Source organism: Poeciliopsis prolifica, unplaced genomic scaffold (assembly GCF_027474105.1).
Source record: "Poeciliopsis prolifica strain line A6 unplaced genomic scaffold, Auburn_PproV2 SCAFFOLD008, whole genome shotgun sequence".
NCBI classification, from domain to species: Eukaryota; Metazoa; Chordata; class Actinopteri; order Cyprinodontiformes; family Poeciliidae; genus Poeciliopsis; species Poeciliopsis prolifica.
In genome coordinates this window covers 3,269,816-3,289,738 of record NW_026562383.1, presented here as the reverse complement: position 1 = coordinate 3,289,738, position 19,923 = coordinate 3,269,816, and the positions used below count along the sequence as shown (strand labels likewise).

At 38.0% G+C, this 19,923-nt stretch overlaps 1 protein-coding gene across 3 annotated transcripts in view; it reads left to right on the top strand.

Annotated features, from left to right (window-relative positions):
* LOC129361999 (low-density lipoprotein receptor-related protein 8-like) overlaps window positions 1-19,923 on the top strand; it is a 92,955-nt gene that overhangs the window by 38,692 nt on the left and 34,340 nt on the right. For all 3 annotated transcript variants that reach the window (XM_055033293.1, XM_055033294.1, XM_055033292.1), the window contains exon 4: window positions 10,530-10,658. In XM_055033293.1, coding sequence (XP_054889268.1) covers window positions 10,530-10,658 — 129 coding nt within the window. The remainder of the gene's footprint in view (window positions 1-10,529; window positions 10,659-19,923) is intronic.

Here is a 19,923-nt window from a genome sequence, read left to right as displayed (position 1 = left end):
AACTCAATGCTGTCTGACAGCGCGTACAAGAAAGCCCTCAATTATCTCTGCCAAGCTGTGAGAACCCGAGAATGCTGCCTGGCTCGCGTTTGGTGTCGGCTCCATTGGTCTTGCATGCTCGCCTTCAGTTATCAGAAAGCTGAAAGTGCAGTACTAGGAAATGGGATCACAAGATTTTAACTGCATGAAATTTGTAAAACTGTGAATGATATCTAAAGAAGTAGATTCCATATATTTACAATAATTGGTAAATGGATAGTGTTTGTATTTTTCCACATTGGCTTGTTTTTTAGTTTTGTTCAGATTAGGCAAGAGGTTTTCCAGTAGAGCGTCTACTACTTCAGTTCCAGCCTCAGTAATTACAGCTTTTTGATTTAAACTCCTGGAAATGTTTTTTTGGAGGGATTTCACATTGGAGGGAATGTGAAACCATGCTGAAAATGAAAGAAGGTTGTCATTCAAGTTCTGTAACATTTTATTGGCTGTGAATGTGTTGGTGTGTGTTTTCTCTAAATAATGTAGCAGCCAAGTAGAATCCCCCCATTGCTTCTCGCATAAAAAGGCTTTTGGAAGGACAGCATGTTTATGTTGGAAATCCAATTAAAGATTATGAAGGAAGGATTCATATCTTGGCGGCAAAACAAAGACACACGAGTCCCGGGTTGGGAGTAATCCATCAAAATGGAAATCTCATATGCATTAGCTTGATGCTTTAAATTAGAAAAGTTTCAATTCTAGAAGTTGTACGGACGTTTTATTTTCCATTTAGCGTCCAGAAGACCACGGTGGAAATATGATTTCACATAAAAAGAGCAGCTTGAGCATGAGAAGCTCTAACATCACTGCCTCTGGGTCTCTGGATAACAACTTCACATGGAAAGAGTCAGATCATCATAACGTCAACTGAACAGGGGATTCCTAATGAGATCTTCACCACAGCTGTCTCTCTTCTGTTTGACTGACTCCAGCTGGGGCATAAAGAGGCAAAGAGGCAAAAAGAGTGAGGGGAATCTCGAGAGTGGTCATTTTAGAAATGCATCTTGAGCTACAGTCATCTCATCGTCTGTTATAAGGCTACTAATCTTACTGTGGAGTAAGACTCAATGACCCAATCAGCTTGCATGCTAGATATAAATTAAATTAGCACAACTTTCAAAAGGATAAGTTAATGCTTATTATTGACCAGTAAACTGGTACTTTAAGTTAGGCACAATATCAGCGATGGCGAGGAACGTAATCTGGAACGTAATCTGTTGCTATTTTGCTAACATATGTAGGCAGTTCACATGGATGGTACAGGACTTCACTTTTTTCCACATTTTGGTGTCACAGCCCTACTCCAAGTTGCATTAAAATGATTTCTCTCCTCAAAATTTTATGCACAAATACTCCATGTTTTTTTTTTCAAATACATAAAAAAATTGAAAACCAATAAATCCCATTTATCAAAGTATTCGCAGGCTTTGCTAGCCTGGTCGTTGTTCCTCTCAATTCTCACCTCCCTTCAGTGCTCCGTTTAGGATTCCTCCATTTAAGTTTGATTTCTCGGGTTGAATTTTATTGTGGCCAATCAGCAAATAGAAAGTTAAGTGGTGAACGATTACCTGCTGTGTTTTCTATTTGTAGTCTCCTTGTAGTTTTAGCAGTGGGGGAAGTGAACGTAGCCATGCTGGCCACGCCTTCAAGGATTGACTGAGAGCCAGGCCTTCTTGTCTAACATTAGGGTGCGATCTCGCAAATGTTCTTTTGGATAGAAACATTTCCATAAACACTCTAATACTGGTGGAAAATCTTCCTAGATTCCCATACATATTTGTCACTCAAGTTCAAGTGAGTGTGATGTCAGATGAGAGAACACTTTTGGCAATCCAGTGTATCTTCCAATTCCAAGATCGTATTGATCGAATGCAGTTCCTTTCATCCAAGTAAGCCAAGACATGACTGGTCAGAGCTGCTAAATAACCTAGAGATAGAGAATATTCACACATAGACAACACTCCCTGCATATCACCTTTAATTTAACTGAGAGTTTACATTTGGTGTTATGGCAGTAATTATTACAGGCCCAGCTCCAGTTAGATGTTTTTTTAAAATGTTTTCCATGTACCCAAACATGTGATACAAACAATCACGCATGCACACACATTGCTGAGACATTTTTGAACTTTGTGCTGACAACATCTGTGCCAGCGTCATTCTGCCTCACTGATTGGATTCCCAATTACACGCTAGAGTAGCACTGCTCTGATGACTCCAAATCCGGGCCACACGGAACGAGTCAAACTCCAGAGCAGTGAAAAATGAATGATTCTTTGGAGAAACACGTGAAGTGCCACAGCTCCCGGCTTTCAAATTAGATTAGCGTGTAATCAAGGAGGAAGTGGGCCACGGCAGCCAGCTGTGCAGGAGCTCCTCCTGCTCCCACAATGCAGCAACGAAAGTTTCATGGGCTTTAAGAGTGAGGGTGGGATGGCGGCCGCATGACGCTTCCTGACAAAATTAATAAGTTCAGCTCAAGTCCGTGTGTCAGCTGGTCCTCTGGGATTTTGAAGACATATCTATGAGCTGACAGTCATGAGTGAGCTTTGGTGTTTTCCTGCTCCTTCAGGAGTCTTTCATTATTCAAATGAATTAAATTAAAAGAAAATGGAAGTTTTAAATCCCCCTGTGTTCTGCTTTTAATGTAATTTTTCATGTGTTGCATAATTTAGAGCAGACTATAGATTTTTCTATGAAAGAAGTTTCTTCATAATCCTCACAAATATTGACTTTCACATCCTGCTGGGATTTTTCTGGAGGAGTTAAAGCCAAAGCCATGGTCTGTTATTGACTCTTGGTTTTGTATTTTAAAGCGTTATTTAACCAGGAAGTAGAAATCTCCTGAGAATACAACAATGTTCTGGCCAAGAAATTCAGCTGTTGTCTGTATAGAGAAAGAATATGCCCTCAAGTACATAATACAATGTAACCTTAATTACATATTGAGATCATGTAAAACTGGGTATTTGCAACTAAAATGACTTTTTAATGTCTTAACATTGTGGATCTTAAGTTTAATGTGTTTGTAAGTACATTTACTTTACTCACACTGATGGACACATCCTGAATTCTCATTCTAAATGCACTGAATACAGAATTTTCACTTCATATTTACTTTAGATTGTAGATTGAGTATTGATCTTAATCAATTCTGATGAACTGATGAAAAGTCTTCCTATTTAGATGCTCATTTTTGTTTAAAGAAAGATATATAGAAACTTTATTTCAGACTCAAGGTCCAACCAAAAACAAGAAACAAAGCAAAAAACACATACACAATTATTTAGAAATCAAATAAAATACAATAAAATGCAGTAACAGCCAACTAGACCAGGAAATTATAGTTTTATTCAAACGATATATAAACTTAGATATAAGACTCCTAACCACTGTCTGCAAAGTGCTTACTCTAGCACTCTCCATGCAGTTATGCTAATACTTCAACCATGGTGCTCGAGCTAATCATCTATCAGCCAATCAGAGGAGACATCTGCGTCTTATTCAGGCGTTGGAGTGACAAGCCCCTTATAATTGAAAGCGGCAATGAATGCAGTTTATTTGGAAAATTTTACTCTGTGATTTTACAGAAGAGCGATGGATTCAACACGTTCAAATGACACAACCTTTTATAACTGCGACGCTGTGAGAGCTCTGGTGGACCCAGCTTCACATTGTCTAAAATCTAAAAATAAACCATCTTTCCCCTAATACTTCCTGTCGTCTTCTTTGTCGTCTCTGCCAGCAGTAACATCCGGTTGTTGGTGAATTGCGTGATGCACAGCTGAAAAACCACCTAATCCTAGCACAAAACCTTTTTCTTGAAACGTGAGTTTCTTCACAATTGGTGTGTTTACATTGCTAATTTTGTAATTTCAGTTCGACCTCGCTCCATGTCAAGTGAATAGTTGCTCTGGGGGGGTTGCTTCCCAGGACGGTGCTGTGGCTTCCAGGAAACGATACTGTTCTGGGTATTGAATGCTGTCAGATATATGCCCTTTCAATTCCACATAAATCATTAGCACAAACATCTTCTGCACACACTCTTGCTCTACTAACACACGGTACCTCACACACATCCACATTTACATCATCCAGAGGCCAATGGTCATAGAGCTTCATATTTCATTATGCTACATTGATGCCAGAGTAACCCTGATTTATAAAAGTCAATCATGCAATTAGCATCTATCAAAAAGTAACCTTGGCATAATTTTTAGCGGTAAAACATAAACCTACTTGCTTTGAATCCAAGTCAACATGTTCGATTTTCTAGGAGTGAAGTCGAACTAGTTCTGATAGCAGAATTAGTTTCCATTGCTCACATCTCTCTACGCTGAGTTGTGATTATATCTTCACCCAGCTGCTTTAAGCTGTACATTATCAAGTTAGTGGGGAAAATGATGTGCGTGTTATTGGTCTAATGGGGTAGAAAGTACTCCAGTATACCCTCCAAACAAACTCTGAGAGGTGTTGCTAACAAATCAGCAGGGAGAAAAATGAAACGGATTGTAGTGGTTTTATTTGGATAATGAAGTAACACTCCATGAGCCGGGATCGCGCATTTAACATGCAACAAAAGAGTATTCCTTGGTAACACACTTTACTGAGAATAACAATTTTCCATCTTGTTGTCTCCAAGCAGCAAGCGAGTTTCTCTTCACTACAGATCTATAATTCAAAGACAGAGACATGTCCATCCTTACGCGGCTTAATGAAGCTGTGAAACTGAGAATGACTCATGATGCTGAAGCACTTTGCGCCTGTTTTAGCTCCGAGATGGACGTGTTGAATCAGATCCTTCACCACCCGAACAGCGACCTTGACATTTACAGGTGAACATGCAGCAGAGTGCTCTCACAGTAAACAGAAACCACCGGATTAGTGAAAAGCAGGCAGTTTATTTCTCATGAATAGATGCTAGTTTCTCTAGTACATGTGTTCCCAGTAATACTGTCCTTGGACTGTTTCATTTAAACCAGGGCTGTCAAACTACTTTCATTTTGGTTCATATCAAGATCACAAAGGGCCAGTTGTGGCTGAATCTATTGACAAAAGTTGCCAAACTAACATTTTAAATTCAAAGAACATTTTTGCTGCTAAATTATTGAGTAAATAGACATAAGGGGTCAACAACAGATATGTGTTGTTTTAAATTTGTCATTTAGATTATTGCACCATCATATTGGTGCAACGTTCATTTTTTGTTATTCAGCTTTCAGGTGTTTCAGGAACTCTTGAACATTCTTTTTAAAAAAATCTTGTGGACATGCTAATTGGAGAAGTCTGTGCTGCTGTTACTTGTTTAGCATTGAGATGTTAGTTTAGATCTGGTTAGCTTCGCTGACAGGTTAACTCCTTTTAGCACAACTTGAAGACAACAGCAGTCTTTTCCCATTTTGAAGCACACAGTAAGCCCCCAGCGCCAAGAGAAGCAGCTTCGTCATCCATCGCTCGTACGTCAAATTTACGGGCGTGCCAGAAACGAGCAAATGCAAAGGTTCCTGTCGAAACAATGTAAAGAAAAAATATTCAATTTTTACTTTAAAAAATGTCAACAAATTAATAAATTCTGGTTCTAATAATACTCATCATCTTTTCATGTTAATGAAATTTGGCACCATACTTAAAGAAACCACTTTGTTTTGATTGATGAAATAATATTTAAGCACACAACTATTGTCTTGAAGGTTCTTGTGGCGGATCGGCTTTGCCCTGAGTTCCACTCGTGATCTAAATCATCCTACTGTAGCTCTGGATTTATGTGTGTATGGATAGTTCTTGTTATGGCCTGTGATAATCCTGCCATGTTACAGCAGAACCACGTGACAAATGAATGATTTTCACTGTTCTGGATTTCAAGCCTTTTATTTCTTCATTTGAAGCTTTATTATGTAAAAAGCTGCCACTAATAGCAAGGTTAGCCGTACTCATTAAATATAAAGTGCTGTGTCATTGCTGCTGAGATGAAATCTCTTTTGTCTTGCAGCAGAAGTCATGAGTAGATTTGTCTTCAACGAGAGCCATGCCCATAATTCGTCTTTGGCAAATTTGCACTTTTATTGAGCTGTTACTGTTTGAAACCAGAATCCATTAGCTTTTGGTTGTCTTGATGTGGATTGAGACGACATGGCTCTGGTCTGAAATCTTTGGAATCTGATGCAGCGGAGCTCAGGCTTCATTAAGGAGCCATCAGTTAAAAGGACAGGACAGCGCGCCCTCCGCCCGGTAGATTCTCATTCTGCTCGGCTCTGTGCTCAGTCTGCCGTTTCTCCCTCATCTCTTTCCATTTGGTATGGACGGCTTCGGTTTAGCTGTAGAACAAAAAAGGGAAAAAGGGAAAGGTTGTGCAACACTCTGACTATTCATCTGTCCCCTACAGATTCCTCCTTTCTTTACCGATTCTCTTTTGCTCTGATTTTCCACGTCATTCTCCGAGGTTCTACAGATTCATCCCAGAGGAACAGCATTTCCTCTTTCTAAGACGCCTTCCTCTTTACCTCTTTCATCTCTTTATGATTTGTGAATTCCAAGCAGCCCCTGTATTCTTTGGCATTCAGACGTTACTCATTCGTGAGCATTCATTTCGGTTCAACATTTACATACTCCACTTGTCAGTGCTTGACAGTCGTGCGTGGAAAGAAGCAAATTAGGTTTGACTGGAAAAGACAAGTAGCAGAACAAAGACTCGACATCGCTGTCGCTGGCATGAAAGTAGCAGAAAACATTTAGCGTCTCGACTCGATACTTTTTTCTGTTTTGCTAATCGAAAACCGCTTAATGACGCTGCTTATTTGCTATCCAAGATATTTTCTTATCTCCTTTATTGGTGCAGGACATTTTCCAGAGTATTACTTTAATACCGTACAACAGTCAACATTGTTGACTGACAGTTCAGAGCACAGCAGACTTCAGTTCTCCACCTCATTCTGAAATCTCTTCAGAGCTACAAATCTTCTGTTTGACATTCACCTGCAGCTGTTTCTCAGCCCGTAGTTTGTGCACGAGGCAAATGTCACTTCCCAGTTAACAGAACACGAAACCACATGGGTTTCTAAGTCTGAAGTATTTGCTGATGCAGAAACAGGGGGAGCTGGCCACGTCAGTGCTATGAGAGTTTTATTTTTGTATTTTTTTATTTGAAGGGGTCATGGCCTGGCTGCATCAACCATCTTTGCTGCTCACTTTCCCCAGACACAAGCTGTCTCCAGGACTTCCTCCTCCCACCTTCCTACTGTCAACCTCTCACTGTTGCAAGGGCAGCAGCACTCAGGCAGAGGATGAATCCTGGCCTCTAATTACGCATTAAATCACTTTTAAAGCAGGTTTGATGTTTTCATTTTATGTTTTCATCTCTATTGTTTGGTTGGTGTGGCTGGCATGCTGCAATACCTTCATTTAGCTGAAGTTTGAGAACTATTTTCAAACCTAGAACTAATATTTTCCCTGAATGTTGAGTATTTTTTTTTAACTCAAATAACCAAATTGCTGGTTATTTGAGACGATGCTCAGGATGGTTCTGTCCCACAGAACTTTGTGAAACTCCAGTAGTTTTATCGTCGTGAACGTCTGTTTTAATGGCTTTCTGTTATATTTAATCATCTATATTTTTGATATCTTTAGTATCTCAACACGTTTGTATACTGTTCCTTTTTACTATTGAGATTAGATTTAATTTTTTTATACTTTATAAAAAGTCTTAATGAATATCACTCAGAGATTAAAAAAGTTTGGGTCATTTCATACATTCTGTGCAGTTCAAGTATGCATATAGAGTTTAAAGTAAACCCGAAGCCTGTCGTGATGAACAATTAACCAATTAATCACGTGAATATAAAATTAGCTTGATAATTTCCATTTTGATGATTAATACTTTTTCAAGGAAATTTTGTTTGCAGAGATGCCGTGAAAGTATTTTATTAATGGTTTTGTTTACAAGTGATTTTTCTCACCTATTGTCTTGGGTCGTCGTGTTTCATTTTGGACAGTTAAAATATCTCCCAGTTTCAGTGTTCTTAACAAAATTAATGTTTATTTGTTCTTTAGAGGCTGAAGTTGGATATTATATGCCATTACAAATATATTATTGGAGAATGGTCTGAAAAAATATTATTGCGATATTATTTATCACAATAATAATGGGGAAGAATTTGTTGTCTAGCAAAGTTTGTAACCATGACAGGCCTAGTAATCATATTGTTTCTTGCTCTACATAGAAAAGGGAAAATAAAGCCCGATATCAGTGATATTGGCTTCACATAAGAAGATAGTTATTTGACCATTACGCTTGCCGTACATCTAGTGCTCCAACTATATTCTTGAATGGTAAATGGACTGAACTTTGTAATCATTTTGACCTTTCAAGTGTTTCACACTAGAGTCACATTCACCTGTTAATTCACAAACACACATTTATACACTTGAGGCAATTTGAGTTTAGGTGCCTTGCCCAGGGGCACATCAACATGCTGGAATCAAACTTACAACCTTCAGATCACAAACTACTCTACCCACAGAGCCACAGTCGACCCTGAATGTCACAGGAAACCTCAGCTCTGTCTTACTGAATAAAAACAAGCAGTCAGGTTTCAGCCAGCTTCATGTTCATAACAGATGTTTTTGCATTACTTTGGTGTGGAATAGTTTGTTACTCAATCTGAGCTTTTTATCTTGAAATCAGTAGAAAGTTTTGTGCTCACTGTTTTCTAAATTGAAGTGGTGACTCCCTTGCATACAAGTATGTACTGCAGCAGATTGGTAAAAATACATCCATTTCTTATTTTGAAGGGGTTAGAGCTGTGCCCCTCAATGAGCGTTGACTTTTATCTGATCTCTACAATTACTATTTGTCAGACAATAGAAACTGAATTCCAATTATTTCTATGAAAATGATTCACATGAAGATAAACTGTGATAAGAACAAAGCGATTTAGACACAGAGTATAATTGACCTGCAAGTCCTCCACACCAATAGGAGCAGAAACTGGAAAGGCATTAAAAAGCATGTAAAAAAATTATATTCTGCATGTACAAATCATAAACTGGCACTGATGTTTGAATAAAATAACTTCTACAAATGTTTTGTAATCCAAAAGATTTTTCTCTCTTTCCCTAATTGAAATCTTCAGCTAATCGCATTTGCCTGAGACAAATAGGAATTCCTATTGAACAGAAATACAATGTTATTACTGTACGAACAGATGTGCTCTGTGTGCAAACATGGCCTCAGAGACTCCTTCCTTGTCTAGTCCAATAACACGCCATGCGACGTACAGCTAACATTACTAGCGACAGCATCAGAGATTCTATTAGAGCTCACAAATGATGTTCATTATGGAGCGTGTTCTTACTCTGCCCTCAGCAAATAATGAAGTTGCTTCCTGCGTGGGGGGCTGCAAATAGGTTGTCACGGGCAACGTGCATAACTGGGGCAGAGATACCTATACTATGAAAATCTAAGCCAAAAGAATGACTTTAGATCCCCTTTAATCTATAAAAAATTATAGTTCACTGGTTTTTTAAATGCTTTTTAAGAATGTAATGTGTGTCAATTTTAGGAAGAAGTAGCAACAACATGATTATGGAGTGAATATTTTAAACTGTCTTTAACATTTTATGTCAGATGTTAGCACAGTTAGCAGTTACCTGGTATGTAAACATGTACCTTGATAGCATAATGGGGTTAGAAAACATATCACAATATAACGTTTTCATATCAGTTTATTGAAAATAATTTATTCATTTTTTGTTTTATGTGTCTGGAATATTGCCAAACTGATCCTGTTTTATCCACAGTTGATATTAACCATGTGTCTATTGCAATGTATATTTTTGATTTATTACCCAGTCCTACTTGGTATTTACCTTCCTTCTATAAATAAATTATATTTACTTAGATTAAAATATCTTTTTCAACTGTTTGTGTTTCCTGAAGTCATTTCACCTCACTGATAACTAACAGAGTCTTCTTCCTGTGGTAACAACTTCCTTACAGAATGGCATTAATATGTTGGCCCCAGAAGGGTCAAATATAAAGCAACACCACAACAGCATGAAAAATAATCTAAGGATAAAAGAGGCTGCATGATTTGTTTTGTAGGTTGTGCCTTTGATTTCTTTCTGGAAGGCTTCAGGCGGCTCTGTAAGCAAAGGTTTATAATTAACCACATTCGTCATATTAAACACGCTGTAATCAGCATCAAATCGACTGTGCCAACCCGAACAGATTGGCAGGAAAAGAAGGAGAGGAGGGAACGGGGGGCGGATTGCACTTTTGCATTTCAGCCAAATTCGCCTTTGCTGTGTTTCAGGACTGGCTGTAGAGGCGGCCCAGACAGTAAAAATCAAGTGTTGCAGCATCCGATGAGTTTTAACAGCATGCTGGCTGTGATGGTGGTAGTTTTTTTTTTCTTCCTTTTTTTTTTTCACTGCTTCTATGGGCCTATAAATTCACCTTGGAAATCTTCCCCTGTCTGTTTGATCTCCATCCACAGGCAAACAGACGTGCCCTCCAGAGAAATTTGACTGTGGGGGATCCACCAACAAGTGTGTCTCGTTGTCATGGAGATGTGATGGGGAGAAAGACTGCGAGAATGGGGCGGACGAGGAGGACTGTGCATCTGGTGAGCTTTATAAAGTCGCCTTCCAAGAAGCAAATGACTTCTTTTTTTTTTTCTGTTACAGCTGATAACATTTCAGGAGATATTCTGATAAATACTTGCAACATTCACGATTTACAAGCACATAAATAGTGCAGATGAACTTTTAGATTGAGAAAAGGTTTTATCCTCTTCGGTTTTATTATTTAGAGGTTCAACGCATTAAAGCAGGAAAGTCACTGTATATTCTGATAGATACGAAGTGATTTCAGATTTAAGCTACCCTTGCTTGGCAGCAGAGTCGCTCTTTGATGTAAAATGATCTGTGGTGTGAAAAATCAGATATGGGGGGCTTCCCGGTGTTACAAGGAGGATTTCTACAGTTCTTAAACTCTCCATGAAGCTCTTAGAGCCATCAAATATGAAGGCACCTTAGACACAGCCAATCACGTGACTCGCACGTATGGTAGCCCCCTCCCCCAAATCGCTTCGGGGACCATCCTTGGCCTACTTCTGAGGAGCCGTGAAGAATCTGCTCGCTTTCCTCTTCACGTCAGGGAAAATGTGATCGAGGCAATAAATCTGAACGTATTCTGAGTTGAAAGCTCAGGAAATAGCACATTTTTAAGAAACATCTCCGAAATGTCCCAATATGCTTAGAGTCGTGTGAATTTTCATCAAAGCAAGAAACTGCCTATGATGGAATCCTTGTGAAAGTCAGAAAAAGTACATTAAAAACATATCTTCTATTTAAACTCACCTGATTAAAGATGGCTTTGCTTATTGTATAACAGTAATTAGATCTGTCGCAATAGGCAATAAATAAAATAAACGTGATAAATTATTCCGAGGTCAATAATTTCCATTTGCATGATTTTTCATTTTTCTCTTTTCTCTGTTTCTACCAAAAACTAGATAATAAAGTCATCAGTTCAGTCTTAAATAGCCTCTTTTTTTATTTTTTTTTAGGAAATTTGTTAAAATAACTAAATAATATTTATTGTTTCTGTTGTTTTGTTGATTTATTTTAGATAATTAAAATGTCTTCCAGTTCCAGTATTAACAGTTTATAAGGAAGTCATTTTGTTTCAAACACCTGCCCAGTCATGTAGCCACAGGATGGACCTCTTCCTTACTGAAAGGGCAGTTAATTATTTAGTTGACAAACATCTTCTTGGTCAAAATATGGAAGTTTTCAAAAATTAGGATGCTAATGGAACATTTTCCAAAAACATTGTAAGACCTTGTACGTTCTCTGAGCTTCTAACATTCAATGGAGAAATTTGTTAGACCGTAGGGCTTATTCCATCTTACTGTTTTTACCTAAACTATCTGTTGTTATCTGTTAACAAACTTTGGCACCTTATTTTAGTCACTGACAGCCTGCTGGAACTTTTACAAGGAGAGGTCAAAAGGAAACCTATCTAACTGATTCTTCAGAGACTCCGTGACCTACATGTTTTAACAGACTAAAACAATAGTAATGTTAAATGACTAAAATAATTCAATAAAATTCTTAAAAGAAATAACACAATTTTTACTTCACACACGTTAACGTTGATAATGTGATTATTCTTGTGTACTCGTTCTGGAGCAGCTGTTAGCAACTCTATTGACTTTCAGTCTAGCACCTTTTTAGCTTACATGTCTTTTCACTGAGCTGCTCATTGAGCCCCAGTCTAGTCTGGACTAATCCTCTCTCATTTTAATGTCAGTATTGATGTGGCAGCCTTAAACCCCTCAGCAGTGACACGGGGGGGGCAGGCAGCAGGATGTCGTCCACCCGGCCAAAGAGCCAAATCTACGCTTGGACAAACGGCGCCAAGCGTGACCCGCTGAGAGAGAGAGGCTAGATGTAGCATTAGCAAGGAATGGGGATGATAGCATCACAAATTAGACCTATTAAATGCTCCTCAGAGCAGTTTATCTGAAGAGTGACTAGGCTCAGTACCAGCCTGAAAGAGGATGTCTGAAACAAGAATTAGAAGCTTTTAACTGTGTCTGTAGATCAAATCTGTAGCTGCAAGGCATTGATTTTGTTTTTCCCTGCTGTGTCTGCCCTCCAGTTCGGTGATCTGAAAAAATGTCAAATTCCAACAGCCGTACACATCAAAAATCAGAAGGTAGTTCTAACTTAGCTGTCGTACAATAAAAATATGACAAATAAACAAACTTTAAACCAAGGTTTCAGACGAAACCAAACTTTTGTTTTCGTTGGTAAGCGCGACGAGTTCTTCGTTGCTTCATGTGATGCAGAAAACTTTTCCAAAAGTTGCACAGCCGTTCAACTGATATAAACTTTTGTGTAAACGGTCTTAGGCTCAGACTCAGAAGCGGAAATTGATATGGGCACAGAAAAGTCTGTAAAAAACATCATGGAGAAATTCCAGAAAGCATAAACCGAGACGTGAAGACAGCTTCGTTTGATGGATCTTCAATTTGTTTTTTTGTTTAATTAAGAACTGAAAACCGAGTGGTGTTAAATATGACTGCTTTTTAGTTTTCTTTCTTAATGTAATTTTGCCTCCAGAGAGTTCATAAATCTTTTGTTATTGTTGTTTTTTTGTTTAATTTGGATATTTAAAACCTTTTCCAGTTTCAGCATTAACTGTTCCTTAGAAATGATTTTTTTTTTTTTATCTTTGTACTTGCATTAATATGCCATTATCATCATATATAGTTAAAAATGGTTTATCACAATTATTTCTGGGATGATTAGTATTTGTTATTGTGACAGACCCAGGCTCCTGGTGGAAGGGCTAAAAGGCAGCAGCAGCAGCAGCAATGTGACACATTCTGCAGGATGATTCAGAAAGCCTAAGCAGACCATTCAAATTGGTTCATGTGTTCTGTGGCGTGGATGGGAGATCATGTGTGAAGTCAACTCTCTGCCTAAACTAGCTCGCAGCCGTCGCCTCATTTCACGTCATTTTCATAAAAGTAAAATTGTCATTTGTTCCACAAGAATCTTAATTTCTAACCAGAGTTACGCTCCCATGCAGCCGCGGCACCCCTGCTGCTCAAAACAACGACATAGAGCCTCTACTATCATGTTTTGCAGCACGTTGAAAATTATTTAAGAGATAGATATCAGTTTTTGCCAAGAGGATTATGTGTCATAGTGTTTTCTTTTACAATCAGATACAAAAATATGCCTTTATATTACATTAAGTGTTTTATCCATCAAAATGCTTTCAAATCAACTTCTGATAATAGTGAAGGACTATTTTTAGATATTGTCTACATTAATAAAAAAGAAATAAGAGTATAATATTCATTAAGATAAGTGAGGGCAGTAATCTTTATCAGGCGGATTTTATTCTTTTTATTAAATTTCATTTAAGTTTTTTGTTTTCATGTTTTTTAAACTATAATTTTAAAGAAGAAGGTAAACTATTATCCATCTATATTTAGTGGCTTGCACCAATATTTTTGAAGAACATGGTTGTAGAATATTAGAGCGTGCACCCTAAAACATTAAAATGTAAAGCGGATTCATTTTCTGATTCTGATATTTGGTTTCTTAGTTTAATCTATGATTAGTTTTGTAAAGAATCAACTGCCTTGTGTTTCTTTACAATATCAATGCTCTTCTTTTTTATTTTACATATGTAAGTTTCACTTACTGTTCAAAATATTTGCTCAGTTATCTAAATCAGTAAACATGCTCATTCTCAGAGTTTGGATCCAGTCCCTCTTTGGGTCTGGATCGAAAGAGGGATCCATTCAAAAAACATTTTTTTTGAATGGATGTTAATACAGTGACCAGGCAGTAAGAGTGCAAAATCTCACACACTTACAAATTATTCATCAATAATTTCTAACAAAAAAATGGTTCGCTGACGTAACGTAAACACAAAAAAACAAAAGCATTTAAAACAAACACACATTTGTCACTGAGGCACAGATTTCTGCAAGCAGATTTCCTCCTATGATAGAGAATACTCTGAGCAAAATACATTCAGCTCAATGGAATCAGATTCTCGTCTGAATGTTTGCAAACTGTCGCAGATTCTCACCCCACTTTATTCTCTAATAATATCAGACTGTGTGTAGAAGAGGCTGTATGTATTGTGTAGGTGTGAATCTGCAGATTTCATGCATTTACCCTGCATGCACTCTACTGTATAAACTATAAGTGATTTTTCTGTTTATTTAACTGATGGAGGAAAAATAAAATGTACAAAAAGCAACCAAGGACTTATATCTATATATATTTTTTTGCACTTGAGTTCCCTGTTCAAAATTCTTGGTGTAATGAATTGTTTAAAACCGTAATGCCCAAGGCTATTCTTTTTCACGGTTCCACCCTAGAAATATATTTAACTTCAATCAATAAACTTGCCACTACTGTAAAGTCCAAAGCATTGAAATACTTCAGAGAACTCTGACATACATTGAATTTCACTATTTATTTCATAAGATCCGAGTGAAGATGAGATTCAAATCTATTATATTTACCCAAGTAGAAATGAGACATGGGTCCATTACCTCCATTGTACTTATGATTACAGAAACAAAACACAGAAGATGGTTGAATCGCTAGTAAATTACATGAACCCGCAGTTCTTGGGTGATCTTATTGAGACGTTTAATGCTTTCTGTCACTTGCTTTGTCTAAAATGGCAGAATAATTCTGATTTCCTCTAAGTTTCTGCTTAGCAGTTGGGACAACAGCTAAGCAACCTGAACAGATCGGCAGGAAAAGAAGGAGAGGAGGGATCGGGGGCCAGATTACTTTTGCATTTCAGCCAAATTCGCCTTTGCTGTGTTTCAGTTTCTTCCATTTTAAGGCTGGAAGAAAACAAATAGGTATTGAGAAGCAAGATTAGGCATTTATAAGTCAACATCAGGACTTAAAAGTGAATTCTGTGATGCGCAGGAAGCCAAAGGAGCGAGGACGGAATGGGTAAGATGTGCTCATGCATGTCTGTGCCAGCGAAAAGCCAGGCAGTGAGATGGTGGACAAGCTGAAGATGCATAAAGCGCAAAGTTCATCACAGTAGTTGAAAAGTGAAATTTCCTTGAGGTTGTCTCAACAAAACTGGCTTGAGCTTCACTGTTTTTCTTAACTGGAAGATAAACAGCTGATTTAAATTCAGAGTCAATAATTATCTTGACACTATTTGATGGGTGTGGGTTACGATTAGCTAAAAGAAAAAACTGTACAGCCATCCAAGCCTCAATATCATCAACACTGTGATTTTGTGAACTGAAAGTCATTCAAGTACAAGTTTCTATTTCATTAATGGGGTCTGTTTGCTATGAATCCAGATGTAGTTCTGATTTATTTAATTCAATCCAACAATTAAGTCATCAGCGGACTGAGCTGACTTTCGCTGTCCTCAGTGACGCCATCATCGACATTAATCAGCAGCAGTTAGGTTTAAAGATGGCGGATTGAATGATGGTTTTCTGTTAAATAAATATTTGGAGATTCTTTCTACAGAACAAAGCTGCCATGCACATAAGAAATAGTCTGTGTATAGTATTGTTGAACGGTGTGTGAAACTTTTGTTGAATCTGCCTTTCCTTCTCTATGGCAACACAGACTGAGAAACTGTAGTGCTCCTGCACAGCAGACTTTATGACTGTAGGGGGACATTGAGCTCCAGATTTACTGTCACATTGTATATAGTGGCTATAAAATCTACTCACCCCCTTGAATGTTTTACCCTTTTATTGCTTTTATAAATAAATCATGATTAACAAAATGTGACTATATTTCACAAAAAAACTCCCCTGTCTAATAAGAAACAATTTCATGTCAAAATGATAACTGATTTCTGCAAAACAGTGACAACTAAATAAAAATATGATGTGCCAAAATCAGCGATTGCATAAATATTCACTTCTTTCAAAGTTGTGTCGTCTCGCTTTAATCCAACTTGCATAGAAAGTCTGGTTCGTTTGTGGAGATGTGAAATTGTAAAGGAGCTCTAATGCGGAGAAATACGATGTTAACAAACACAACAGTCTACTGGACTGTCAGGTGTGAAAACATCATTTAAGGTGCTGATTGATGAGAAAATGTCAGTCATTAGACAAAGGGAAGTTATACGCAGAATGTTTGTCTTGAGAAATGTGGAGGTACTTTACATATTTTTCTTAATCACCACATTACAACTTTTTTTTCTTCAACTGTTTTTTTCCTGAATAAAAAGAAGATCTCTCTCTCTCTCTTTCAAACCTCACACAGCTGGAACCCACAGTGAGCTTCAGCACATTCTGCTAGAGGAAAAAGAGGCATCCTGCTAATTGAAAAATCCACATTTTGAATTATACATTTAATTGATAGTACCTTTCCCTGATGACAACTTTCAGGGTCAGCCTCACATTGAGCAGCTGAAAATCCTTGTGAAAGTTGAGTGCCTTTAACTTTCAGTGATGAGGAGCTTAATGTTAACCTGGACTTTTATCTTTGAGCACATCTGCCTCCAGGGAACTCCACGTCAGGATTTGTGTGTTTGCATTTGCAGTTCATGTCTGGTTGGGTTTAGTTCCTGCTGTGTGGTTACCCTTTAATCTCTTTTTCATTATTGATGCTTCTCATGTCGTGCAATGCATATTTTTACAAGCAGAATGTGTAATATCCAGGTCCTGTGATGAGTGAAACTGATCTTTTTAGTTCTGTTCATCCTCTGTGAAGCAGAGGACCTTTTTATTTGACTGAAGGTTTTACAAATTTCTTTTTTATAAATTGGAATCTGGGGAGGTTTTCGTTTTCTGGTGATGGATGGATATTTGTCTTGAATCCTCTGTTCTCACCGTGTAGCAGACAGCCATTTAACAGGCTTAGGTTATGTGTGTGAAGTAAAAAAAAGTAATTAAATCTTTTTATTATAAAAAATATAATTTATGTTTTACTTTATCTGTCCATCCTCACTCTCACGCACAAACACCCTCAGTTCACTCTCATCACTGGTCACTGTAGTGCAGGCAGAGCCGCCTGTCTTCCTTTTGCTCTTCATCTGAACCACTGGTTGCCGCTGGCAACAGTCGTCCATCGTTTATGCAGCCAAGTTTAGGAAAGTGCTAAGCTTTCAACTTCTGACTAGTGTTGGTCACGAAAAATGTTTTCCCCTTTTGGGATGAAAAAGAGAGAGAACAGAAAACGCTGATCAAGCATTTAAAGTTCTCTATGATTTATGTTTTTAATTCCTTCACACCAGTGTGGGCTTTCTGTGTCATGTTGTAATGCATGTAGCTGGCAGAAAAATGTCTTTCATTCGTAACGGTTTTATCACATCGGCCAACTCGCCTGAATTATTTCCGTTTTATGCCAGTGACAACTTTTGATTGATAAAACAAAACTGAGAATAATAATCTAGTCCAAGTTTGAATAATGTAGGTATTTCAGTCTTTTGGACTTTTTAATTTATTGCGTGAAATTAAATATTTGGAGCTTTACATCATGTTATGATTTTTTTGTTCTTTGTTTGAGAAATCCTTGAGTCTCCCATGGCAACCATTCAACTGCGCAAAACGCTTGGGTGGACCTAGCTCCGCCTTCTAGGCACAACTCCTCCTCCTTCTGAAGGTGGAGTCTCAGAATGAGCAGTAATTTTTAAAGAGATGTAGAAAGGCTAATTAGAGAGGTAATTTCAAGGCATTAAATTACAAAGTCAGATTTCTCTAAAGTCATTTGCTATATGTTTTTCAGAACGGCTGAAGTTAATTACTTGATTATGCTACATGATGCCACTGATGGTGCTTGGAAAATGTACAATACCGCCTTTCACAGCTTTATAAGGCTGTTTAAGTGTGACATTATTAGAATAAAAAACAAACGGTAAAATCTTCAGATCTAGAATATATTGTTATCAACATCGGTATCCACAGATGTTAGCAATTATATGACAAATATGTCTGATAAGGAAAGTGGGCCAATGTTAACAACCCATGTTTATTTTCTTCCGGTTGTCGTTTGTGTTTCAGGAAAAAAAAGGAAGAGAGTTTTTGGTTTGGTCATGTAATGGCGATATCAGACATTGATATTGGCCCAAGTTTTCATATCGGTGTGACCCTAGTGGAAACTTGTCAAGAGGCGAATACTTTCCTCAAGTTCTGTAAATAATATGAAATCCTTAACTTCACATCCAACTTGTTTTCCGGGTTTTGATTTATTCATGTCAGTTAAAACTCGCTGACTTGTGTGGCATCGTCAGCAGATGGTCTGTGGGATCGAAGCTCCTCAGAAGTCTTTAAGTACATTTACTCATCTCTCCAGAGGAAAACAGAGTGCCTCTCTGGTGTAATCCGGCCACTCGCGCACCGCTAATGCTCTCGCCCCTCGTGTAATAATGCACATGTTTATTGAAGCTCTTTAATTATTTAGCTCCAAATTAGGATAGAGAGTGTGTTGAGGCGAAACCGGGCCACTGGTTTGAATTCCACTTCAGAACCAGCTGCATTTATTAATATTAATGAAAAATCACCCATTTACTGAGCTGAAACGACAACACATGTTTTCATGAACCACCCGTCTTGGGTCCATTATGGTACCAGTCAGATAATTAAGTCTGGAGATTTATTAGAAAAATGTAGATGATGGACGTAACAGCAAGTAACCATGATGCTTGTTTCTTTCTTTTTTTAAGGGATGAACTCAATTTGAGTCTATTGAAGGACATCATCAGGAGACGGAGCACAATTATGTACTCTGCAGCCTCTGATCAGTTTTATTGTAGGCTCCTTCACACGTAGCTGCTTCCTCAATCTGTACTAGTTTGACATGATGTGTAAGATTTGGAGTTTGGCCCTACGGAAACTACAGCGCCGCATTACAGCTGATAATATGAGGTAAAAACAGCAATCCTTTCATGTAACCAGCTGGAACAACTAACGCTTTGAGGTGTGAAGCTCCTGAACTCCCCATGGTTTGTATAAATATGAAATTCCTTTTACTGCTGCTGACCTCTGTGGAGCTTGTGGGCTCTCAGTGGGGGCCCTCGCTTTCCACCCCGAGTGCTTTTTAGCGAGATAAAACGTGACTCGAACAAAACTGGAAAAGGCAGCAAGAGAGAGAGAGAGGGGAAAAAGAAATGGAGAAATATAGATTATAAATTAGTGGGACACATGGAAAGTCAATCACCAAGACGCCATGCAAGTGCACACTCACTCACACTTAAGGGCACGTTCTGGACACAAACTGCTTCGACTTTTACTGTCGGGTCAGGGCTACAGAGAAGTATTTGCAAAAACCAGACACACAATAAAAGCCTTAGAGCCTGAATCGTTAGCCACTCTTCCATGAAACAAAATTGGCTCAATTGCACTATCACTACCT